Genomic DNA, 26,146 nt, shown 5'->3' on the forward strand with positions numbered 1-26,146 from the left:
CCTGCCCCATTGAGAAGGGGACAAAGGCAGGGAAGGGGCAGGGGGAGCAGAGCCCTGCAGGTAGGCTGGGCTGGGCGGGTCTCGGGCTGAGCGGGGCGTGGGGGCCATGTGGGGCTGGGTGTGTGAAGCTGTGGGGGTGTGTGTTGGGTGGGGCTCTGTGTGTGTGTTTTGTGTAGCTGTGTGTTTGTGCACCATGTGGAGCTGTGGCTGTCAGTATGATTGGTTGTGTGTGTGCGCTGGGTGGGGCTCTTGTGTGTGTGTGTATTTGTGTGCCGTGTGAAGCTGTGGGGGCCAGTGTGATCGTGTGTGTGTGTGTGTGTGTTGCATGGGGCTCTGTGTGAGTTTTGTGTAGCTGTGTGTTGTGCACCGTGTGAAGATTGTGTGTGTGTGTGTGTGTGTGTGTGTGTTGGGTGGAGCTGTGTGCTTGTGTGTGTGCGTGCTGTGTTGGGTGGGTGAGAAGCCGTGGGTGTCAGTTTGATGTGTGTTGTTTGTTGCGTAGGGCTGTGGCGTGTGTGTGTGTCTGTGTGTGTGTGTGTGTGTGTGTCTGTGTACAGGGAGGAGGCTATGCATGGAGTGGGGAGAATCAACCTTCCCAAAGCTTCAGTGCTCCCAGGTGTCATAGTTAACCCCTTCCCTGCTGCACTTTCCATGGGATGCAGCCAGCCAGCCCTGGGACCCTGGACCTCTTCTCCATTGCCTTGAGTAGTCGTTTGTCCCAGTGGAAAATGGGGTCAGTCGTTCCCGTTGTGGATGTGAATGACTGCAGGTGGCGTGGGGCGTTGGAGAGCCGGACCCGTTGTGTCTCTGTGGGCGAGCCCGTTCGTGTGCACAGCTGGGGGGGAAAGCACCTCATACCTCCGCTCTCTTGGTTACTGTGTGTGTGTGTGGGGGGGTGTTCACTGAAAAATCCCAAGCCTGCTACAGAATAATGATACCAACATTCAGTGCTGGTATTGGGCTTCTCCTCCGTAGATCTCAGAGGTGTGTCTGTTGTTAGTCCCCGTTTTATACATGGGGAAACTGAGGCACAGAGAGAGGAAGTGACTTGCCCAAAACCTCAGTGGCAAAGACAGGAATAGAACCCAGGGGTCCTGATTCCCAGGCTCCCTGCTGGAACCACTAGACCCTACTTCCTTCCTTTCAGATTCATGGAGGATAGGTCCATCAGTGGTTATTAGCCAGGATGGGCGGGAATGGTGTCCCTAGCCTCTGTTTGCCAGAAGCTGGGATTGGGTGACAGGCCATGGATTACTTGGTGATAACCTGCCTGTTCATTCCCTTTGGGGCACCTGCCATTGGCCACTGTCAGAGGGCAAGATACTGGGCTTGATGGACCTTTGGTCTGACCCAGTATGGCCGTTCTTATGTTCTTGGAGCTAGCAGTAGGACCCAGGAACCCTGACTCCCAGTCTCCCTGCTGGAACCTGTGGGAGATAACTGGCAGTAGAACCCAGGTGCCTTGATTCCTCGTCCCCTTCTGTAACTACTAGGCCATGCTCCCACCGGCTCAGAACAGAGTCCAGGAGCCCTCCCAGGACTCTGCTGTATCCATTAGGTAACATGTGGCGCTGAGAATAGAAACCAGGAGTCCACTTCCCAGACCTATAGTAAGTCCACTAGGACCACACCTGCCCCAGGCTCCAGTTCCTGGTGCTGATCCACTCACTGGCGGGCTTTGCATTGGCCGGCTGGTCTCTCCAGGCAGCAGGGCTGGTGGGGTCACAACTCCCCCTTAGGCGGCTGCTCTCGCCCACCTTTGCCATCTGGTGCCAGCACTGCCTGTGCCAATCACGCTGCCGGCAGCCGAGCTGGCTGATTGGCTGGCATTTTGGGGAGATGCCTGGTCTTCTCTCCAGCCAGTGGCTTCTGCCTCCTCCGCCCTTCCCCACGCTGCAAACGCGTCGGGTTCAGCCCCATCCATCGCCTGGGCGGGCGAGCTGTCAGGGCAGCGGGATCCGGAGACGGTCGCCGTGGCAGCCAGCTCGGGTACCCGCGTCTCTGAGCAGCAGTGTGGAAAAGCCTGTCTCTGAGCATCCCTGACCGCAGCCATGAGCAGCAGCCCCGCCAGTGGCGTCTCCTTAGAGGGGATCTCGCTGGATTCCTCGGAGGAGTCCGAGCTCCGCAGGGAAGGTAGGGAGAATCCGTGGCTGGGGGGAGGCTGCTTCTGGCATCATGAGGGGGATTGGCTCCCCCCGCCCGCCTTCCCTGCTGCCTCCGGGGCTGTGGTCCGAGCTGAGCTGCGACGTGAGATGTCGGAGATGCTGGGGGTGGGGTGGAGGGCTGAAGACAGGAGGCCAGCGACGGAGCAGCTAATCCCCCAGCAAAGGAAGGAAAAGGGGCACTGAGATGAGTGGGGGGCAGGGGCTGTGCACGAGCCAACCCTGCCCCCAGGGGAACCACTGCCCCCCCCATTTCCCCACTGCCCCTTTCCCCTAGGGTGGAAATCTAGGTTCTGCCCACCAGGAATGGGCACAGGGCAGGTGGGTCGCTGCAGGCTGGGAGCTTTGTCCAGATGGCAGCTCTGCCTGGAATTCGGGGGGCAGGGAGGGGGTGGGTCTCTGGGGGGGTTGGTCCCCATCCATCATGCTTTTCCCATCCCTTCCAAAGAGATGAATGGGGCGGGGATATTCCCTCCCCCCCGCTACGCAATAGCTGATCTCTGGGCGGGTGGGACACGTCAGTTCAGCTCCCCCCACCTCTGTATTGGCACATTAAGGCATTGTTGCTAACTGGGGCTTTGGGGGCTGGGACCAGGGTTTTGGGGTCTCCCTGTGCCCTTGGCTCACCCCAGGGTCTGTATTGGGGAGGGGGTTCGGTATCTATAGTGCAAGAGCTGGGTGCCAGCAGGGGCCCTTTACTTTGCTGACCAGGGCATCGCTCGCCCCGTGGGTGGCTCTGTGCACTCTAGGGAGCCCCCATTGACTCTAGTGGGGTATCCCCGAGGGCAGGAGTTGGCCTGTAGTTATTAATACAGGCATTTGGGGGAAGGAAAATTGGATCTACGTCTCTTATCTCCACTGAAATGCACTGGACTAAAGGGGTTTCTCTGGGGGGCAGGCTGGAAATGAATGATCTCCCTTGTGTTTAGACAGTGGTTTATAAATGGGCAGATGCAGTGCTGGGCGCAGCTGCCTCAGCGGGTCCCTGAGGTGGTGACAGAGGGGGGTTGGCATCCCCGACTGGAGACTGGTACCTACAACAGCCTCAGAGAGGAGGGTGCCGTGGGTTGTTTCTCTCCTTGGCCTTTCACCCTCTGGGCTTGGAATCCATCAAGGTGTCTGGTGCTGAAAGCCTGGCGCCTGGGTAGTCTTGGCACCCACCGCACTGGTGGACACAAGGGGCTTTCTTTCTTTCAGGGATAGTGGTGGAATAGCAGGAGGTGCTGCAGATAATCATCAAGGTACCTGAGGTCCATAGATGGCTCAGGTCTGAGGGGCATCAGCAGAGCTGTGTGTATTGGGGAGCCCAGGACTGCAATGGCAGAGTACATAAGAACCGTCACACTGGGTCAGACCCAGGGTCCATCAAGCCCTGTATCCGGTCTCTGACAGCGGCCGAAGGCAGATGCTTCAGAGGGAGTGAACAGAACAGGGCAATTTCAAGAAATCCATCCCCCGTCGAACAATCCCAGATTCTGGCAGTGAGAGATTTAGGGACACCCAGAACATGGGTTGCATCCTGGACCATCTTGGCTAATAGCCATTGATGGCTCTATCCTCCATGAGCTCATCTAATTATTTTCTTAACGCGGTTATACTTTTGGCCTTCACAACATCCCCTGGCAAGGAGTTCCACGGGTTGATTGTGCGCTGTGTGAAGAAATACTTCCCTTTGTTTGTTTTAAACCTGCCGCATATTCATTTCATCGGGCGACCCCAAGTTCCTGTGGTATGTGAAGGGGTCAATAACATTTCCTTATTCACTTTCTCCTCACCAGTCATGATTTTATAGACCTGTATCATATCCCCCCTTAGTCGTCTCTTTTCTAAGTCGTCCCTGGTCTTTTTAATCGCGCCTCATATGGAAGCTGTTCCAGCCCCCTAATCATTTTCATCGCCCTTCTCTGCACTTTTTCCAATTCCAATATATCTTCTCAACACTGAATTTCATCTGCCAGTTTGTTGCCCAGTCACCCAATTCAGTGGGGTCTCTTTGTAACTCTTAGCCGAGTCCAAAGCAGACGGCGATCTCGGGTCATTCTGTGTCGTGTGCAAATTTTGCCATCTCGCTGCTCACCCCCTTTCCCAGATTGTTTCTGCATGGGGTGAGCAGCACTGGTCCCCGTGCAGATCCTTGGGGAACGCCGCTATTTACCCCTTTCCATTACCCCACGACTGCGTCCTTTGCTTAAGAGCTTTTGGTGAGAGACGTTGGTTGGGGCTACACCAGGGGTTCTCAACCTTTTTCTTTCTGAGGCCTCCCCCACCCCACATGCTATAAAAATCCCACAGCATTGGGGGTAGCAAGCAGGACAATTTCCGAGGGCCCCACTCCACAGGGCCCCCCGCGAAGCTAAGTTGATTGGGCTTTGGCTTCAGCCCTGAGTGCAGGGCTGGCTCTGGCTTTTTTGCCGCCCCAGGCAAAAAAGCCTCTCGCCGCCCCCGGCTCCCCCGGCGGGGAGCGCGGCAGGGGAGGGCGGCGAGCCTGGCCGGGGCCCCGCTCTCCCCGACCGGCCGGAGCGCCGCCCCCCTCCAGGTGCCGCCCCAAGCACCTGCTTGGTCGGCTGGTGCCTGGAGCCGGTCCTGCCTGAGTGGCAGGGCTTTGTTTTTTTGCCCTGGACCCCAGTGAGTCCAACGCCAGCCCTGCTCTCTGGCTTATTTTGGCGCACCCCCTGAAACCTGCTCGCGGCCCCACAGGGGCCCTGGACCCCCAGCTGAGAATTGCTGGTCTACGCTACGGAGTTAGATTGACACAAGGCAGCTACCGTGGAAATGGCAACGTGTCAATTTCATGCTGTAACCGCCTCGCTGCGCCGACTTACTAACTCCACCTCCGCGAGTGGGGTAGACTCTAGGTCGATGCAGTGTCCGTGTAGACGCTGCATTATGATATTTTCTCTTTCATTATCTATCCCTTTCCTGATTGTGTTGGCTTTTTGGAGTGCCGCTGCATTGCTTACGTCAGGACTGTCACTGGCTTTCGGGAGCCGTCCCACCATGCCCCCCGCGGACAGTACAATCGAAGCAAGCGCTCCTGGTGAGGAGGTGTGCCGCCGACACGAGCAGCGCCGTGTTGACACGCACAAGCCATGTCGTTACTGCGACGGCTGCACACTGGCCTCAGTTCGGTCTCTGGAAGCCTGCGGCTCCTGTGCTCCCCAGGCCAGAGATGCAACGGGGACTGACTGCCGGGAGGATGTGACCCCTTAGCCGGCTGGTGACCCCTGCAGATTAGAGTTGCTGCTTGTTTCAGAACTGCCTGTGGGTTAACCGTTTAATGGCAGGACTGTCAAAACGCCATTGTGCTGAGCCGCGGGGTCTTGCTTCTCAGCCTGTGTTCGTTGAAACGTCTCTGCTCTTCCCTTGTGTGGAAGTCCGGCTCCAGAGAGTTTGGCACGGGGGCGGGAGGGATAGCTCAGTGGTTTAAGCATTGGCCTGCTAAACCCAGGGTTGTGAGTTCAATCCTTGAGGGGGCAATTTAGGGATCTGGGGCAAAAATCTGTCTGGGGATTGGTCCTGCTTTGAGCAGGGGGTTGGACTAGATGACCTCCTGAGGTCCCTTCCAACCCTGATATTCTATGCGGGGCACACACTTGCCTGCACCCGTGCCCACATTTCTACCCGGGCTCTGTAGCACACATGTTGTCACCCACTTGCACTTACCACCCACGTACACATGTGGAGACAGAGCTAGTGCATGACTCGACCTGTATGTTCAGACACCTGCACGCAGATACCGGGGCGCTGGCTTAGGCACATCCCTGCCCAGACTCAAAAACACATTCGCACATGCAGCTACGTGTGTGTGTGCATTTGCACGCCTACATCCGCTCATTGGCACCTTGAGACCCTGTCGTGCACCAGCACCCTGTTGTGCGAGGTGCTGTACAAACCCAGAACAAAGTCACTACCTGCTCCAAGGCACTTGGTGCATGCGTGTGCGTTCGCACGTGTGCCGACTCACAGATCTGTACTGTCCATCCCTAATGCTGCGTGTGTTCCCCCACCCCACTGGCTTGCACACAGATGTGTTTATCTCCCCTTCCTCCCCGCCTCCAAAAACATTATTTTTATTCACATTACCGCAGCAGGAGTCGGGTCTGATCCGCTGAGCGCCACCCCCCGGAACGCGGGCAGCACGGAGCAGTAAACAGACTCCAGCCTGGTAGCTCGCCCCCGCCCCCCAACCACGCTCGACTGCTGCGCTTAGTGGCCCGGAGCCAAATCTCCGCATCGTTTCACTTATTAATGAGCTTGGTGGATGGGGCATTCGGGGACAGATGCTCGTCACTTGCTGCCTCGGTGGCTTGTTTGTGTTTTGGGCACACATCTTTTGGGGGGGGAGGGGGATCCGTTCCTGAGCAGTCAAGGTGCATTGCGAGGCGTTTTCCAGTGAGCCGGCTGGTCCAGGCTGCGGTCCTACCGGTGCCCCAAATCCAGGGTTTCTCCCATAACACCCCCCACTCCAACCCCTGAGCGGGATCCGCCTGAACCCTGGATTCCCCACCTCACCCCATAAAGGGATCTACCAAATCTGGGCTGTCTCCTCAGAACTCCCCCAACCCCTAATGAGATCCCCCCAAATCCAGGATTGCCCCTCACCCCACCCGCTCACTTGTACCCCTCCTAGGTTCTGCCCAAGCCTCATATTTCCTTTCCCCACAACCTCCTGAGCCACTGATTTCCGCCCCCCCGCCCTTCATAAAAAAGTTGCTATAAATATTCCAGTGTGTTTAATATTTAACTCCCCCGAAGGAGATCGTTGCTGGGCAGAGTCCAGGTGGATTGTCGGGGCTGCTCCTCCCGCAGTGGGGCTATTGCTTGGGGCGGGGAGCTCACCCCGGGAGGGTGGGTGATGGGTGCTTGGAGTCAAGGGGGTGTCCTGCCCTGATCCATCAGGGGCGGCGCAGCTTCCTACGTTACCCTGTCCCTGGCATCCAGGCTCCTCCCAATCTTCAGTATATTTACCCTCCTCACATCCCTGTGAGCCAGGGCAGTGCAGTGCCGTGATCCCCGGGTCACGGATGGAGAACCGAGGCCCAGACAGACCGAGGGGACATCTATGTTGTCATTAGACACTGTGGCTGGCTCGTGCCAGCTGACCCGGGCTCGCGGGGGCCAGGGTAAGGGGCTGTTCGGCTTGGAGATTGCTCTGAGCCCGAATGCCTACACTGCAATCAAACCCTGCGAGCCCAAGCCCTGCGAGCCTGCGTCGGCTGGCACGGGCCAGCGGCGGGGGAGTAATTGCCCTGTAGACACACCCTAGGTGATCTTCCCAAGGTCACGCAGGGAGTTTGTGTCAGAGCCAGCGCCTTAACCATTGGGCCATCCTTCCCCTCACTTTGCTCCCCCATTGGTGGAGATGGGCCTCACTCGAACCCCCCAGATCTGAACTATGGGGTCCAGGCCAAACTTTCTGCTCCAATCTGAGACCAACTTTCTTTTCCCACCTGCCCCTTTAAGAGCCCTGGAGCCAGTGCCGATACCCTTAAAGGGACAGGATCCTGGGGGTGGTGGCATCTGTTCCTCGATTAGGGTCACTTCTCAGCAACCCGGGAGCGAGCCGGGCACGTGGGACAGGGGCAGGAGGCCAGCTGAGTTGCAGATGGCAGAGCCTGCGGCTTGCTCGCCCTCCCCATCCGGAGTCTCCACCCTAGCCCATTTCTACAGCCACGTCCGTCTCCTGCCCTCCTGGGTGGTGCTGGGAAATTCTCGGTTGTTTGTTTCTTTAAGGGGAAAATGCACCTTTTCCTGCGTTACCAGTCGGGGTGGTGGTGGGAGAGTGGGGGATCTCATGGCTGCCTGGGTGATCAGCCATTTGCCTACAGAGAGGGGGCAGGGCAGGGGGCAGTGGTGATGAAGTGGCTAATAGTCAGACTCAAATCGGCCCCGTTTTAGGGGGTTAGGGAGTGGCCTTTCTCCCAGGGGTCCCCAAGCAGGATGACTTTACTCTGACCAATCTCGGGGTCACGCTGATTGCCAGGTTTGGGGTCAGGAAGGAATTTTCCCCCTGGGCTGATTGGCTGGGACCTTGGAGTTTTTTGCCTTCAGCTCGGGGCGTGGGTCACTCGCTAGGTTCATGTGGACGTCTCTCACCTAGTCAATTCCCTGCGGTTGCAGGGGGCTCAGGCTCTGGTGGCCCCGTTCTCTGCCTGGGGCTCACAACAGTTTAGTCTGCCGAGCGCTGGCTAAAGTGGAACTAAAGTCATTGGGCTCAGGGCATCTTTCTGGGTGACAATGGCCTGGAGTTTACAGGAGCTCAGACAAGATGAGCTAATGATCCTTTCTGGCCTGAAACGACATACTCCTCATTGGCCCGAGGGTGTCTCAGAAGGACAGGGACCCTGGGGGGACAGGGGGGCTGTCACTGAGACCTCCCCATCCCTCATCCGTTTGCCAGCGCCCCGAGCAGCTCATTCCGGGCAGCTACGTGGCTGATTCTTCTCTAAAGATGGTCGCAGCTTGGGAGGGAGTGTGCCAGGCTGTGGGTGGGTGAATCCTGCTGGTAGGGTCTGGGTCAACTCTATGCCCTGGCAGAGGAAGGGGTAGGGGAGGATCCATCCGTAATCTCGTTCTCAGGGAGGGAATCTGTGGGCCGGGGGAAGATCAGACCCTGGGGGGTTTATGTGATGGGATCGGGTCAGGGGCAGCATAGGTCACCCATCCGTTTGAGCGCTGGTTACCGCCCCGAGGCCGGGCACGCCGGCTGGCGGCAAAGGCCTCGCTTGCATCTGCGTTGCCTTGTAGCCGTGCTTGACATCCGCCCATGTGGCTTTTTCTTCTCCTCCTCCCTCCGTCTCTGCCCCTCTTCCTTGCGCTGGGATTCTCTTGCTTTCACCCTGCCCGCTTCTCCCCCACCCCCCCTTTCTTCCCCCAGCCATGCAGCAGGTGCTGGACAACCTGAGCGACCTGCCCAACGCCACCGGGGCGGCCGACCTGGATCTCATCTTCCTCCGCGGCATCATGGAGAGTCCAATAGTAAGATCCTTGGCTAAGGTACAGTCGCATGGGGTGGCCGGGGAAGGGGCAGCGGCTGAGTTTGAACCTGCTTTTCCGGATCGAGTGCAGCATCTCCTGTCCCCATCTTCCTGCCGCAGGTGCCTCTGGTACAAAGTCGTCCCTGGTGTTCCCTGCCTGGCACCCCCATTTCCGTGGCTGGGCTGGGGTAGCTGCTACCAGGCCAGGCTCTTCTGGGTGTGGCTGGGAATGTGGGAGCAGCTGATGTCTGGCCTGGCCCCAGCTCTAGTTTTACTGCCCCCGCACTGGTATAGACGGTCACCACCTCCTGTGTCCTTGGGCTGCAGCTGGGCTCCCCCAGGTCCCTTGCCCAATCTCAAAGTGCACAGGTCTGGAGCCGGGGGTCATGAGCGTGGGTGCGTGTGCAAGGCGTGTGTGCACGTGTGGCGTGTCAGCGTACGAGTTGATTGGGTGGGGGTGACGTGTGTGTAACTGGGAGGAGGTGGGTGGGAGACTCTGGGAGTAGGTGTGTGTGTGTGTGTGTGTGTGTGCCGACTGGTTACACTTTGGTGCATGCTAGTTACATGGGTGGGTGGGTGTGCGCTCATGCCTGCCTGTACGTTGGCTCCTCTGTGTGTGTGTGTGTGTGTGTACGCACACGGGTGCCCGCCTGTATGCTGGCTCCAGCCTGTGTGTTGTGCACACGCCTGTGTGCTGGCTCCAGTGTGTGGGTGTGAGTCTGTGTGTGACAATATTATTTTTAGTACCCGTCTGTGCATCGCTCCCCTGGGTGCCCAGGCAGCAACCTCCCATCCTGCCAGCCCCCGTCACTGGCATCGGCAGAGCGGGAGAGGACAGGCACCAATTCAAGCAGGCTAAAGATGGGCTGGATTGCCAGGCTGCTCCCGGGCTTGGGCTGCCGGGGTCCCCCTGGGGGCTGGGTGCCGAGCCTGGCAGGGGGCTGGCGATGCAGTGCCGGAGGCACACGCCCAGGGGGCTGGGGGCACTCAGGAGAGGGAGATTTCTGCTCCCTAGAACCCCCCCCCCGACTCTTCTCTCACCACTCCTCTGCCCAGACCACCCCCTGCCTCTCCCAGAGGGCTAGTGGCTGGAGGAGGTGTGTGTGCCTGCCTGGATGCTGGCTTGTGTGTGTGTGTGTGTGTGTGTGTGTGCATGCATATCGGCACTCTGTGTGTGTGTGTGTGTGTGTGTCCGCGTGTGCCTGTCTGGATGCTGGTTTGAGTGTGTGTGTGCATACCAGCACTGTGCGTGTGTGTGTGTGCACGCATGCATACCAGCACTCTGTGTGTGTGTGTGTGTGTGTGCATGCATACCAGCACTCTGTGTGTGTGTGTGCGCGCATACCAGCACTCTGTGTGTGTGTGTGCACGCATACCAGCACTCTGTGTGTGTGTGTGTGTGTGTGTGTGTGTGCATACCAGCACTTTGTGTGTGTGTGTGCGTGTGTGTATGCATGCATACCAGCACTCTGTGTGTGTGTGTGTGTGCATACCAGCACTCTGTGTGTGTGTGTGCATACCTGCACTGTGTGTGTGTGTGTGTGCATGCATACCAGCACTCCTTGTGTGTGTGTGTGTGTGTGTGTGTGAGTGTGCATACCCAGCACTATAGGGCGAACAAGGAATACGGGAGTGGGGGGTGCATGCAAGATACCAGGAGACCTGATCAGCTGCTGTGACAGCTGGCGTGGCCGAGTCTCTGCGGATTCCCCCCCCCCCCTTTGCATTTTGCTGGGCTGGGTGGGGCTGGCCTCGCAGACGGGCACCTACCGCGCAGTTGGACGGGCCCCTTGCCCCCCGCCATCCTGTTGTTGCCTGGGAGCAGATGCTGGGGTATTAAGCACCATGTGATCGGACATCTGTGTCACAGGGCGGGGCGGGGGGCCTGGTTCGGCCTCACAAACCCCCCCGTCTCTTCCTTTCCGCGCAGGGCTCGGCGTCTGGGGCTCGCCAGCCGGGGGCTCCAGGCGGACGAGGTTAATGGGGGTTTGTTTGTGCTCTCTCATCCCCCGCTGCAGGCTCACGAGCGCCTGGAGGAGACCAAGCTGGAGGCCGTGAGGGACAATAACGTGGAGCTGGTGCAGGAGATCCTGCAGGACATCGCCCACGTCGCCGGGAGCAACAGCGCGGCCGCCGAGCTGGCAGGCATCCTGCAGGAGCCCCACTTCCAGGTGCCGCCGCGGGGCGCTGGGCGGGGCTGTGCACTCCCCTCTGGCTGCGTGTGTGGGCAGGGGGTCTGGCTGGGACCTGGAGGGTCGGGGGGAGGTGGCCAGGGTCACGCCCNGGCTGCGTGTGTGTGGCAGGGCCGGGGGTCCGGCTGGGATCTGGGGGGCGGGAGGCTGGTCAGGGTCACGCCCCTCTGGCTGTGTACGGGGTGGGAGGGCTCTAGCTGGGATTTGGGTCATGCCATAGTCCAGACGATGTTGCTTTCAATGCTTTATCCTCTGGAAGGTGGTAGCGTGACGGGACCTGCTCCTGGGATCAGGGGCCAATTGGGCAAATAGCTCCCCAGAACCAGCCCCTGCCCCTGCCCTTGGGAGCTCCCGGTCTGGGATTTAGACACTAGGCCGCAGTTGGATACACAGAGAAGGTGGGGCGCGAACAGCACAGACAGTGGGAGCAAAGCAGCCACAGGGTGGATATGGGATCTGGCAGGGAGCTGGTTCTGGCCTCATTAGCTAGAGTTTGGCTGAGATCTGGTACGGATCTGGCCTGTGCCATGCGGCCTGGGATCTGGTCATGATCTAGGCTCGTGTGCTGTATTGGCTGGGATCTGGTCTGTACATGCAGGCTGGGATCTGGCTGGGATCTCGTCTGTGTCACGCAGGCTGGAATCTGGTCTGTGCCAAGCAGGCTTAGATCCGACTGGGACTGGTCTGTGCCACACAGGCTGGGATCTGGCTGGGATCTGGTCTGTGCCACACAGGCTTGGATCCGGCTGGGATCTGGTCTGTGCCACACAGGCTGGGATCTGGCTGGGATCTCATCTGTGCCATGCAGGCTGGGATCTGGTCTGTGCCATGCAGGCTGGGATCTGGTCTGTGCTATGCGGGCTTGGAGCTGGCTGGGATCTGGTCTGTGCCACACAGGCTGGGATCTGGTCCATGCCGCGTGGGCTGGGATCCGGGGGAGATCCAGTCTGTTTCCTGTCTGCGCTCTGCGCGCAGTGGACAAAGCCCCTCCTCCCCTGCTAACATCCCTCCCTTTTCCCCCCCTCACGCTGGGGTCTCAGTCTCTCCTGGAAACCCACGACTCGGTGGCCTCCAAGAGCTACGAGACGCCCCCACCCAGCCCCCTCCTGGACCCCATGTTCAACAACCAGCCGGTGCCGCCGGATGCCGTGCGCATGGTGGGGATCCGCAAGACGGCCGCAGAGCACCTGGTGAGCCTGGGGGGGGGTGGCCTGTCAGCCAGCCGGGTGCCCACGGGGAGCCTGGCAGGGGCGTGAACGTCCCACGGGAAGGATGGTTCTGAGCATTACCAGCTCTCTAGTAACACAGGCTGCTCAGTGCGGGCCTGGCCCCCTTCCCCCCAGCTCTGTCTGCACAGCAGGCTGGGAAGGCCCCTCCGGGGTTCAGCCGCAGCCCCTTCCCCCACAGCGCCGGCTGCCATCCAGGCCTCCCTCCCCCCCCCCCCCAGCAGGGCATCAGTGCCGCTCTATTAATCGGTCTGTCCCACGCTTGGCGAGGCGCCGGAGCTCAGCATCGCCGCAGGGAGGGGAAGGGGAGGGTGTGTGTGGGGGAGGAGGCTGCGGGGATGGGTGTGTGTGTGTGTGTGTGGAAGAAGGGGTGTGTTTGAGTATGGGAAACGGGGGGGGTGTAGAGATGGGAGTGTTGGGGAGGAGGTGTGCGAGGATGGGGGTGTGTATGGGGGGAGAGATTGTGTGGGGACAGAGGTGTTGGGGGGCTGCGTGTGTGAGGGGAGGAGATGTGCAGGTGGGGGAATGGGATATGTGGGAGCATGGGGTGTGTGGGGATGGGGTGTGAGGGTGTGTGAGTGTGAGGGGAGGAGATGTGGGGATGGGGCATGTGGATGTGTTAGGGGAGGAGATGTGTGGGGAGGGTGTGGGGGAGGTTGAGTCTGAGGGGAGGAGATGTGAGGATGGGGTGTGTGGGGATGGGTGTGTGAGTGTGAGGGGAGGAGATGTGTGGGAAGGATGTGGGGGGGGTTGAGTCTGAGGGGAGGAGATGTGAGGATAGGGGAGTGTGGGGATGGGTGTGTGAGTGTGTGAGTGTGAGGGGAGGAGGTGTGAGGATAGTGGTGTGTGGGGATGGGGTGTGCGAGTGTGAGGGGAGGAGATGTGGGGATGGGGCATGTTGGTGTGAGTGTGAGGGGAGGTGTGTGGGGGGGCTGAGTCTGAGGGGAGGAGATGTGAGGATAGGGGTGTGTGGGGATGGGGTGTGTGCGGGGAGGAGATGTGTGAGGAGGGTGTGAGGGGGTTGAGTCTGAGGGGAGGAGATGTGATGATAGGGGTGTGTGGGGATGGAAGGTCCCTTCCCAGAGTCTCCACCGTCACACAGAGTCCTTGCCTACCCCAGGGCCTGGGGGGCCAGCCCCCTTCTGCCCCCAGCCTTGTCTGGCTATGGGGTAACAGATGAATGGGCTTATCCTCCACTCATCAACCCCACTCCCCCTCCCTCCCCGTCTAGCTCAGCCCTCTCTTCCCCTCCCTCTCTCTTCTTCTGTTTTCTCCTCCTCCCCTCCCTCTTCCTCACTCCCCTCTTCCCCTCGCCCTCTTTCACACCCTCCCGTCGGACACAGCTGGCTGGGGGGCTGGGCTGGGTGTCGCGGGGAGGCCATGGGGCAATGGGGTGCAGCGATGGGCCCAGCTGAGGCTCCAGGGCTCCCCATGATTCCCCGGGGGCCTGGCCATCGCAGGGCCAGGCTCTGAGGTGCGTGCCCCCCCTCCGCCCACAGGGCGTGACCTTCCGGGTGGAGCGGGGCGAGCTGGTGGTTGCCCGCATCCTGCACGGCGGCATGATCGACCAGCAGGGCCTGCTGCACGTGGGCGACGTCATCAAGGAGGTGAACGGCAAGGAGGTGGGCAACGACCCCAAGGTGCTGCAGGAGATGCTGAAGAACGCCACTGGCAGCGTGGTTCTCAAGATCCTACCCAGTTACCAGGAGCCTCCCCTGCCCCGGCAGGTAGGGCCTCCGCTCGGGTATACGGGGGTGTGACGTTCCCCAGGGTGCGATCTGGGCTGCCGAATAGTGGTTCTCCGAACTGCTTGGTGAGCAGCCACTCCTGGCCCGTGACCACACAGCCTCCAGCGTGTGACGCGCTCCCTGCTAACCAGTACAGAGTGCTATTAGCCAGCCACTCATGCATTACACTGCAGAACACCAGCAGCTTCCCAGCCCCAGACTTGCCCCGAGAAATGTGCGTTCTCCACTGCCCGGTCTGCTCGCTGTGCAGAACAAACTCACACAAAGTCCGTCGTTTCGTCAAAGGAAAGCGATATGCCCACATCTTGTTATTGTCCCCCAAAGACGCTGGTTTCGATAAAACAGTGAAACGAATCGATTAGCTATAGAAAGAAAGATTTTAAGTGATTGCAAGTCATGAGGCTTAAAAGTCAGAATCGGTTACAAAGCAAAATAAAAAGGGAACAATGCCATCTAACGTCTCAGCTTAGCAAGTGAAATAAGCTTAAAAGCAAAAGGGTTTTTCTCACCCAATGCTTACAGCAGTAGGCGCTGGCGGGACTCTGCCCAGCATAGTCCTTGATGGCATCAGCAGAGAGATGGTAAGAAGAAGAGTGAAGTCAGGTGTTTTCCTCTCTTTTCTATAATTCAATTTCATGTGCTAGAAACATCCTGGCTGAGTCACGGTGACATGCAGTCTGTTGTGGACGTGACGTTTGAACCGTCCCTATGATTGAATGTGAATTTCTTGTTTACCTCTTTCCCTCCCTCCCCCCCCCTGGAGAATGGCTGCTTGAGTAGGTAATAGCGGGGGGCCAATGTGCCTTTGTCTCTGAAAAACTGGTCTGGGTCTGCTTTTCTTTAACTTGGAGCACGTCAGAGTAATGTTATACAGTTGAATCTTATAACTTTGCCTGCAGTGTTGATACACACATTTTGCCAGAACAATAATGTTCAGCGGATTATGAGTTTTCAAATGCTTTGTACAACATTTATCATAGTCCTATGAAAGGGGTGAACATGGGGTGCAGGCTGTCACAGGGGTTTATGCATTGTACCTCCTCTTTATACCACCCTTCAGGTATATGAGCACTGCATCCCTTCTTTATACCACCCCTGGGTACATGGGGCATATGCATGGCACCCCCTGTTTATAACCCCTCCTCGGGTGCCTGAGAAACATGTGCTGCTGCACCTCATTATAAATCTCCATGTGCCTACCCTTCTCTGGTCCTCCTCCCGACCCCGGTCTGCCCCCAGCCGGGGAGCGTTCCACGAGAAGGCCAGCAGGGAATTTGTGTGGGGACGCCTTGGGCAGGGAACTGGAAGAATTTAATAAGCAGCTGTCAGCTCAAATGTGCTCAGTGGCTTAATAGAGCTGGACCAAGTTTGGCCCTGGCGCCGGCCTCTCCTGCCTTCCCCGGCTGCAGGGGCCTCTGGATAAACCCAGGGGAGGGGCCAACAGCCGGCTGGATTCTCCTTGGGGTGGGGGCTGGGCTGTCTTTCAGGGAATGGGGGGGCTCGGTGACACTCCAATGACAGCTCAGGGCCCGGTGTTCTGGCCTGTCTGAGCCAAAACTTCCCATCACCTGCTCCCTCCGTCCCAGGCCTCTCGGGTGCCGTGGGCTTGGGTCTGCTCTGGGAGGTGGGGTGGATAGGTGTGCAGGGGTGTGACTGCTAGTGTGTTTGGGGTGTGCTCCCCCTGGCACGTGTTTGCCGGTTGGCTCACAAGTCCAGGTACACGCTGGCTATGTGACCTGGGTCAGCCCCTCCCCTACTCTGTGCCTCAGTTTCACCATGTGTAACAGGGAGATGACGATACATATGCAGGGGTGTGTGTGTGGTATATAGATAGGCCTGTGTGTGTAGTATAGATGTGGGCCTGTATCTGTGCATGTGTGTAGTTGTGTAGTACATATGCAGGTGCGTGTGTGTGTGTATCTGTGTATATATAGGCGGCCATGTGTGCAGCTGTGTGGTATATATGTGGGCTCTGTGTGTGTGTGTGTTTGTTATACGCAGGCCTGTGTGTGTAGCTGTGTAGTATATATGAAGGTGTGTATGTGAGTGTAATATGCAGGCCTTTATGTGGTTGTGTGTGCAGCTGTGTAGTATATATGAAGGCACACGTGTGTGTGTGTGTGTGTGTACTATGCAGGCCTGTATGTGGTTTTGAGTGTAGCTGTGGAGTATATATGAAAGCGTGTGTGTGTTTCCTTGCTGGTTGTTGTTGTCCCCTCTGTCTGTACTGGATTTGGTGGCAGATAATCCCATCAGTGGCGGGTGTGTGTGTGTGTTTACCTCTCTAATCCCCAGCTCTCCTCACATGCCCCAGGAGAATTTCCTTGTCCTAGCAGCTCCGATGACCCCTCCCTTCCTGGCCATGCTCCTGCCAAGGTGGGCTGTGGACTCTGCCCATGTGATAGCCACAGGGCCCGGGGGCGTTGGCTGGTGCTGGGATCAAACCCCACGGAAGACAGTGAGAACCACTGACCCAGACCAGCTAACACCTGTTCAAACTACAGCTGCCTTCCCTGCGCACTAGGGCCCTGTCTACACTCCAGGCTTCTGCCGGCATAGCTGTGTCGCTCAGAGGTGGGAAGAGGTGTGATCCCTGCCCGGTACCGCCGTGCTGGCAGAAAGCCCTAGTGTAGACAAAACACAGAGTGCTCTCCGCAGTTCAGAGAGGTGAACGGAAGAACTCCTCCCATCAGCGTGGGCTAGGGGGCTACGTCGGCGTAGGCTCTGTCGTGTAGACAGTGCTACTGTAGCTGCATCCACACCAGGAGTGCTTTGCTGGGAGCGTACACCGGGAGTCCCAGACTTTGCTAGTGTAGACCTAGACCAGGATTTTAAGAGGTGTTGGCGAATGCATATTAGCAAGCCACCCCTTTCTCCAGTGTGGACAAGCTCTTGGGCTTCACCATGACCAGCCAAGATGAGTTTTAAACCCCTCTCTGCCCTAGCGGCTAAGGTTCGATTTAACAATTAACACCTTTGAGCTCCCAGAGGCGCTAACCCCCTGTTTTCTCCGTGTGGGCCAGGCTGCTGGATCTGGGAGGTGCTGGGGACGCTGCAGGGACTGGGGTCGTGATAAAAGCTCAGACAGACAGACGGGAAGTTAGTGGGCGGGCAGGTGCGTGAAGAGAAAGAGGGCGCTTCGGATGGGCTGATACGGCTGTTGCTGGCTGGGAGCTGGGGGAAAAGGGATGGATGATCATCCCCTTTGTGGAATGAAAGAGGATTATCTCTCAGCAATAAATATTAAAAGGGATGTCCAATAAATAGAAACAGGGCGGGAGGTGCATGAAACATAGCCGGGCAGGGGCTTGTGGCTGACAGCCAGCTGTGGAACTGAGACAAAGTTCTCTGCCGCACCAGGATGAGCATTCGTTGGCACCGAGGTGCCCATTGAATACCCGCTGGGTTTTTGGGCTGCACACACGACTCAGAAATATTATTTCTCTGACAGCTGCATTTAGGGATCCCAGCTGAGATCAGGGCCTCGCTGTGCTGGGCAGCAGTGTTGCCAGCTGCAATATTTGGTGTTTTTTTCTCAAAGCTCCAGGTCCTGGAGTCAGGGGATTATGTGAGGATCTTGGCTGGCCCCTCCTGCCGCCCGGTTGGCTGCAGCCACGCTGCTATTTCCAGCCCACGAGCTCGCTCAATGCCAGCATGGGGATGTCTGCCCAAGTTGGAAATGACACTCCGGCTGCAGGGTAGACGTCCCCTGAGAGAGCCAGCGGGCTGGGTGGGAAAGGTGTGGCTCTGCTTGGCCCTGATTCACGCCTGCTGCGATCCTGTGGGCTTTGCACTGGGCCAACTCCAGCCCCAGTGTCAGGAACTGCAGCCAGCTCTGCTCCGTGACCCCGGCTCTGCACCCAGCCCACGGCTGCCCCGGGAACCATGTTGCATATGTCTGGGCAGGGCTGGGCCCAACCTGTCACTGAAAGGGTTCCAGAGGCGCTGAGCGCCCCTCCCCCCCCCCCGCTCCCATTGCACAGGCTGCATGGCCTCGCCTGGGTGGTGGCCGCAGGAAGTGCTATCCAGGTGGGAGAAACTGAGGCACGTGCGCGTGTGTGTGTGTGAGACTTGCTCAGAGTCACACCAGGAGTCAGGCCTGGGAATAGAGCCCAGCTGTTATCAGCACAGCAGGGGAGGAATTTAAGGGGCTGCTGAGGAAGGCATGGTGGTGGTGGTGGACAATACATTTAAGGGGTGGGCAGAGCAGGCGTGGCAGGGGGTTGAATTTGGGGTTGGCTGGGGGAGGCACAGTGTGTGAGGGGGAGGGATTTAGGGGGATCAGGGCCTGTTCCTCCAGGCAGCTCATCTTCCCTTCTAGCCTGTATCCAAGCCATTGTCCCAGCACTGCCTGCCCCACCCCACTCCAGCCTGCTCTCCTGGCCCCTGCCAGCCGATGCCTGGCAGGAACGGAGCTGGGGTGGAGGGCATGAGGGCAGAGCTGCGCGATGCAGACAGGAGCACACGTCACCTGCCTTTGACTCTCTGGACACGTTTCTCTCCAGCGGGGCCCCCCAGCCACCCCCTCCAGCCCTGCTCCAGGCGGGGCCCGCCCAACCACCCCCTCCACCCCTACTTCCAATGGGACTCCCCCAGTCCCCCTCCACATCTCCCTGTAGGGGCCCCCCCTTTACCCCTGATCCAGCAGGCCCCCCCCAGCCATCCCCTCCACCCCTACTCCCAATGGGACTCCCCTGGTCTCCCTTCACATTTGCTCCCTGTGGGCCCCCCCTTAACCCCTGATCCAGGTGGGGCCCCCCAGCCACCCCCTCCACTCCTACTCCCGATGGGGCTCCCCTGGTCCCCCTTCACATTTGCTCCCCGTGGGGGCCCCCCTCGGCCGCTGCTCCCGGCGGGGCAAGCTCAGGCATCAGTTCCGCTTCGCTTTCACCCGTCCAAGGTTTTCTTTGCAGCCATAACAGCTAGACTGAGACAGGGCCGCCCAGAGGGGGAGGCAAGTGGGGCAATTTGCCCTAGGCCCCGCAGGGACCCCCACGAGAGTTTTGCGGGGCCCCTGGAGCGGGGTCCTTCACTCGCTCTGGGGGCCCCGGAAAACTCTCGCGGGGCCTGGGCCCCCGGAGTGTCTTCTGCTCTGGGTCTTCGGCGGCAGTTCGGCGACGGGGGCCCCCTGCCACCGAAGACCCCAGGCCCCCTGAATCCTCTGGGCGGCCCTGGACTGAGACTCTTTGTTATCAATAGCTGAGAGTCTGGGGAGCGATGGAGGGGCCTGGCTGGGCCCGCACATGGGGAGTTGACGGAGGCTTTACCCTGAGGTCTGTCCTAGGTATCTAGATGGACGCTGTGGGCCCAAGGCGTTACTGTAACCCAGTCACTGCCCAACATCAAACAGCGTCAGACTCGGTCAGGGTTTGGTGTCCCGAGACGTCAGCCAGCCAGTCCCAGGGCGAACCCCCGCTGGAAACCCTGGGCCCCCTTTAGCGAAGGTGCAGAAAAGAAGTATTTGAAGAGTAAGGTTTGAAGTCAGGCTTTCATTGTGACACCCTCCAGCGTTCCCTCGAGCTGGGGAGAGTTTCCTAAGGACAAGGCCCCAGGTCCGACAGTCTCCTGGATGGTGTTCAAGGTGGTGATTAGCGTCCCGTGAGGGGCCAACAGGAGAAGTTGGTGGGGATGGGCTGGATAAAATCCGCTCCCCTTTCTCATATGACAAGCCGAGACAAACACAAAAGGAGAGAGGAACGCACAGCAAAGCTGGAAAATGCAACTTCTCTCTGTGGGGTCAACTTCACTTGCAGCCTCATAACTGGAGAAAAACAGGCCCGGCACGAGGCCTGGCCAGGTGCTACGAGGCCTGGCACGCTTGTAGCAATGTGGGACTGTTCAGGGCATTGGTTTTAATGGCATCTTTCTGATCACAGCAGCGCAGTCTTGGCTGGCTAAGCCAATCTCTTATGAGAGAGGGAGCGGTGGGTGGACTATCTCACCCCCTCATTATTGGGTCCACCAATTAGGCCTCCTATCCGACACCCCGATTTTGGTTCACTGATTTCTGGTCCTCGGCTCCTCTCGTGTACCAGGCATAACCGTGACCCCGTCGTTGAGTGAGAGCCGGAGGCTGTTTCGTCCGGTCTAAGTCGGTGTGTCTCTCCCAGCTCTGTTCCTTGGGCTGGGTCAGGGGTTCTCAAACTTCATTGCACCGCGACCCCCTTCTGACAACCAAAATTACTACAAGACCCCAGGAAGGGGGACTGAAGCCTGAGACCCCCGCTTTGGGGGGGCCCCGAAGTTTGAGGGCTTCAGCCATAGGCGCCAACTCCGTGGGTGCTGTGAGGCTCCACATCCACTGGCAGCCAAGCTCCCCCCGCCTTGCCTCCTTCTCCTCCCCCTCCCTCTCAGCGCTTCCTGCCCCCCCCCCGCCGCCTAACAGCTGTTTGGCGGCGCTTAGGACTTTCTGGGAGGGAGGGGGAGGAGGCAGAGAAGAGGGAGGGCATGGGCGGGAACTTGGGGGAAGGGGGTGGAGTGGGGGCGGGGCTGGGGTGGGAAAAGGCGGGGTGGGGAGGGGACTTTGGGGCAGGGATGGAATGGGGGTGGTACGGGAAGAGGTGGGGCTGGGGCGGGGCCAGGGGCGAGGGGGCGGGTCGAGCACCCACTGGGAAGATGGGAAGTCGGTGCCTACGGCTTCAGCCCTGGGCGGTGGGTCTTGGATTTTGGCTTCAGCCCTGGGCCCCAGCAAGTTTAACAGCAGCCCTGGTGACCCCATTACAACAGGGCCCCGACCCACAGTCTGAGACCCGCTGGTCTCTGTCACGCGCTTTCCCTGGCTTTTCACAGCGGAGCTCACAAGCAGGGCCGGTTGTCACAGCCGCTCCCGGCTCCAACCCGTCCCAGGGAGTGGGGAAATGGATTTCCAGGTGCTCGGCACAGCCCAGCGGGGCCTGGATTTTCCAAAGAGCTCGGCCCCTCTGCCCCCCCTCCCGGGGGCGGCCCCCCCCCCCCCCCCCGCTCTCCCCGTAGGTGTTTGTGAAGTCCCACTTTGACTACGACCCGGCCAGCGATAACCTCATCCCCTGCAAGGAGGCAGGGTTAAAATTCACGGCCGGGGACCTGCTGCAGATCGTCAACCAGGACGACCCCAACTGGTGGCAGGTGAGGACAGCGGGGTGGTCCCGAATCCCCCACAGCTTGGTGTGACCCAGGCCTGGGAACTGCCTTGCACCCTGGGATGGCCTGGATGGGAGGGACGGGTTACGGAGGTGGGGAGGGTCATGCCACATGGAACACCCCCCATCCCCAAGGCACGGAGGGGCTGACGAGGGGATCCCATGGTCATTGCTGGTTTGATCGAGGGATGGGGCTGAGGGCGGCCATGGAGCTCAACAGCAGCCGTATGGAGGGTGAGGGTTTGGGGATGGGGGCTGTGGGTGGCCCCAGGGTGGGGGCGCTGTGGTGAGGGGGCTGTGGGTATCCTCAGGGTGGGNGACCCTGTCACGCCGTTCAGCCAGGTGGCAGCTGGATCTGCCGTTTCCCAAAGTTTGGGGGTGTTTGGGCGTGTGGTTCTGACTCAGCCCAGTGTAGGGAGACGGAGCAGCCGCACAGCGAGGACTGGGGACTGGTTCCCAAGTTTTGGATGATGATTTTGATTCAAGCTGATCCCCCGGCTCGATCCCAGAGTTGGGGGGTGTCTGGAGCTGGGCTTCTGGTTCTGCCCATCACAGGGAGGTTCCCAGAGCGTGGCACTGGCTCTCTGGGTTCCCGGAGTTGGGAGGTGTTTGGGTCTGAAGGTTCGGTCCCCTCTCCGGTCGTTCTGTAACTCGCGCTTACTGTGCCCCTTGGCAGACACTTCGCGGAAGCCCAAGGACCAGGAGAGGAACGGCCAGGTCTACTGCTTCGTGTCGCGGGGGGAGATGGAGGCGGACATCAAGGCTGGCCGCTACCTGGAGCACGGGGAGTATGAGGGGAACCTCTACGGCACCAAGATCGACTCCATCCATGAGGTGGTGGAGTCCGGCAAGATGTGCATCCTGGATGTGAACCCGCAGGTTCGCGCTATGGGGACAGGCCCCGCTGGGAAGCCCCTAGTTATATTGGAGGGGAGGTTAGGGCTCGGGCTTGAAGCTCTGGAGAATGGTCACAGCTTGAGCAAAGGCAAGGCAAGCTTCCCCTGTACCCACCCCAGCCACCTGTCCCAGCCCTGACTGGGAGGGGAGCACAGTCCGGGGCCCACTGAGTACCCGGCCTCTCTGCTGAGCCTGGGCACACACCTAGTGGGCGGTGCCCACACGCAGGGGAAGGGTCCCTGCCCTATAATGCAGCTGACAAGAAAAGCGGTGGGAGGGGGAACTGAGGCACAGAGCAGGTCAGTGACAGATCCAGGGGTAGAACTCAGGTCTCCTGGTTCCCAGCCTAGTGCCTAACCATCGGGAAACGCTGTCTCCCCATGGCCATAACTGGTAACAGTTATTGGTCGCTACTCGCCAGGGCTGGCTCTGAGCAGCGGGAAAAAGCTCTGGGTCCCATTCCCAGCCCCCCGGCTGCATGGTCCCCCTTCACACCTGTCCCCTGGTCCTAGGCCCGCATTGACAGCCTGGCTCTGTGTTATCCAGGCGGTGAAGGTGCTGAGAACAGCCGAATTCGTCCCCTACGTGGTCTTCATCGAAGCCCCGGACTATGAGACGCTCCGAGCCATGAACAAGGCGGCACTGGAGAGCGGCGTGGCCACGAAGCAGCTCACGGTGAGTCCGCGCCAGCCCCACACGGTGCCACGAGAGCAGCCCCTGGGGGAAGACGGAAGGAGGGCGGGGAGCCGCGGTTGGGATTTGCCAGCCCGTGCTGTGTGCAGTGCCACCGCATAGCACTAGAGGGCGCTGTGCCGCTCCAGCTGCCAATCATTACATTTCCCAGGGATGCTTTCTGCACATGGGCCCCATTGTGCCTGGCGCTGTCCCTGCCCCTAGAACCTTTCCTGGCTTATAATTCATCATATTCTGCCTCCCTCAGTCCCCCATCTGTCTTCAGTTGATTACAGGATCCGTCTTCACCTCCTGCCCCAAAGGGCTGAGTAGCATTTCTGGGGGGCCGTTAAAAAGGCTGCCGTGCCCCTCCCCACAGGTAGCTGCATCTCAGCCCTAGGATTTCTGTATAAAAGGCTGCCACGCTCCACCCCAGAGGTAGATGCCTCTTAGCGCTGGGATCCCTGTAGCTGCGCTCCTCACCAAAGGTGGCTGCATCCCAGTGGTGGGTGAAGTGAGCTCTCCCCCATTTGCACCTCTGGAAAGCTCTTTCGGGACCCCAGGCTTCCTGGAGGCGTGTGCTCATTACCCAGCCTCCCCTGTGCCCAGAGCTCCGGGGCAAGGCTAACGGGCGGCATCCGGGCTTGTGTCTGGGCAGGAGGCGGATCTGAAGCGGACGGTGGATGAGAGCTGCCGCATCCAGCGTGGCTACGGGCACTACTTCGACCTCAGCCTGGTCAACGACAACCTGGAGTGGACATTCCAGCAGCTGCAGGAGGCCCTGGAGAGGCTGCGGGCAGAGCCCCAGTGGGTCCCCGTCAGCTGGGTTTACTAGGACGACATGCTGGGAGGGAAGGCCTCCCCACCCTGCCCCCACGCGGAGGGCACTGCCGACCCGCCTCCCCTCCGCCCTCCCTCCTGCACAAACCACGACGTCTCAAAGCCAAGGAACCCGGATCCCCTGCCTGCGTTCCAGTCCTGTCTTCAGGAGAGTAGGGGGCGGCGAGGCAGGGAACTGGGTGCTTGTTGAACGTCCCCTTCCCCCTCCCCCAGAGTTTTACCCAACTTTGCCAGAGTTAGAGAGTTTCTTGCAGGCATTCCTGAGGGGCACCCCCAGTGGAGGACCCTTCTCTGCCCTGGACACATGGCTGGGGGGCAGTGACCCTCCATTTCCTCCCAGGAAGGGTTAGGGTGGCCATGGGGAGGGTTGAGAGAGCAGCCCAAGGCAGGGCAGTGCCCAGGATACCAAGCACAGCCACTTTAGTGCTCAGAGTGGGCACCGGGTCCCCCTTCAAGCCAGCCCAGGGCTGTGCCTGGGGCCAGATCCCGGCAGCCGGCAGAGGGAGGTGGGCATGAGGAGGGCAGCATGAAGCATGCCGCCGGAGGTGCACAGATCTGGGGATGGCAGCTGGCACCTCCCTCCATCCCTGCGCATTTCTCCCTTCCTCACCCAGCTGCCCGCTCCATGCCCAGGCTGCATCCGCCTTCCCGGTCCAGCCTGAGCTGAGAGGTGCCTGCCACCACCTCCAGCAGCTCCCTGCAAGACCCCTTTGCAGCCTGGAGGCAGCTCGGGGCATCTGTCCCCACTGGCCTAGGCCAGGGGAAATCTCGACAGGGACCAACCGGCTCAGGAACAGAGGCGTTCCTGGCCAGCTTTCTTCATCGTTCCCCACAAGGCCAGCGGGGTGGGGACGAGGGTGTGGGGGGGTTCGGAGCCCATCACCTCCCTGGGCTAGAGCATCAGATTCTCCCTTAACCCGTCTCTGGGGTTCGGGGCAGGAGGCGTGTCCACTGATGGGCTCGGTGGGCTTCTTGGATAAACCTTAGAGACTAACTCACTAATTCCCCACCGAGAATCCGCAGCTGCTCCCCAGCAAAGACTGATTTGTTATTTCGGGGCTGGCTGGCCGGGGGAGGGGGGGGGGGGGAATTTCGGAGGAAACGACTGGCAAGTTTGGTGCCACGGGAGATCAAGCCCCTCCCAGGACCACCGGAGCACGATACAAAAATCAGCAGGGTTCCGATGCCCTACCTGAAAGAGACCCTACCTGAAAGAGACGAAGCCACCCCATGTCCTGCCTCACCTCACCTGCTCCCACAGAAAACCCGTGATGGATTCGTCTGGAGTGGGCCCCTGCTCTGGATGACCCAGAGCCCCGGGGCAGAAGCACAGAAGGAATCTTCTGGGGAGATCTGCACCAAGCAACTTCACAGCTGTCTCACTGCCGACAATTCAGCTCACTTTACAGACCAAGCCCCCGGCTCTGAGCCGGATGGATTATTCCCCCCCTCCCAATCTGAACGTTTGCAAATGTCCCAGCGACGGTCCGAAATGCTGCCCTGTCTCTCCCCCCCCCCCGACCCCCGGTTGCCCCCCCCAACTTTTCACAGGGCTGTAGGCTCCACTTTTTGCCCCCCGCCCCAGCTTTGCAGGATAGAAACGAACACGTCTGACGTTCTATATACTAATGCAACTTTGCCCTGTCCGTGGAATTTTTCTGAACCGGTGCCCCGGAGACACTCAGCCAAATGCAGGGGGAGGGGAGGCGGTAATCCTGAAAATGGGGGGCCAGCTGGCTCTGCAGTTTAGGGTCGGGTTTGTTGCTCAAAAACCATTCGAAAAAAGATCCGTAAAAATAGGATGGGGGCAGCGGTTGTGTGTGGACAGTGAACAGCCTGGTCTGCTTGCGTGGGTGTGAGAGCCGAGGCGGGAAGGACAGGTGCCTCCTGATCTGATCACCAGATGGGTTTGTTAGTAACCCGGCGAGGGGCGGGAGGTTCTTTATTTATTTTCTTGGTAATGACTTTCGTCTTGCATATTTCTTTAGCCGAATCCATGCGCAGACTTAACTGTCCCCATCAAATATCAAATATCCTGCCCCCCTTTTCCTGACCTGCCCCAGGCGATTTGAGCCCCGGGCCTCAGTTTCCCCTTGCGATAATGGCGATGCTGTTGCCCTCCTTGGTCAAGTGCTTTGAGATCGACCGGTGCAAAGTGCTAGCTAACAGCTGGCCAGTACGTCACCGCAGTCCCTGGGAACCTCACGACATCGTTATTATTCCTGAAGCCGTTAGAGGCCTCAAGTGAGATCAGGGACCTGTTGTGCAAGGTGCTGTATATGCACAGAGAGTTCCTGCCCTGAAGGGCTTCCACTCC

General features: G+C 59.3%; 1 protein-coding gene across 1 annotated transcript; it reads left to right on the plus strand.

The window, feature by feature from the left end:
- The first annotated feature begins 1,917 nt into the window (after positions 1-1,917).
- On the plus strand, positions 1,918-25,022 carry MPP2 (membrane palmitoylated protein 2). The gene is made up of 9 exons (XM_034756267.1): positions 1,918-2,130; positions 9,037-9,155; positions 11,155-11,307; positions 12,369-12,518; positions 14,054-14,281; positions 21,275-21,406; positions 21,907-22,299; positions 22,864-22,992; positions 23,648-25,022. Exons 1-9 carry the CDS (start codon positions 2,049-2,051, stop codon positions 23,822-23,824), a joined length of 1,563 nt encoding a protein of 520 aa, XP_034612158.1. The 5' UTR covers positions 1,918-2,048; the 3' UTR covers positions 23,825-25,022.
- Positions 25,023-26,146: the final 1,124 nt, after the last annotated feature.

The sequence above is a fragment of the Trachemys scripta genome, chromosome 23 (genome assembly GCF_013100865.1).
Source record: "Trachemys scripta elegans isolate TJP31775 chromosome 23, CAS_Tse_1.0, whole genome shotgun sequence".
Classification (NCBI taxonomy): Eukaryota; Metazoa; Chordata; order Testudines; family Emydidae; genus Trachemys; species Trachemys scripta.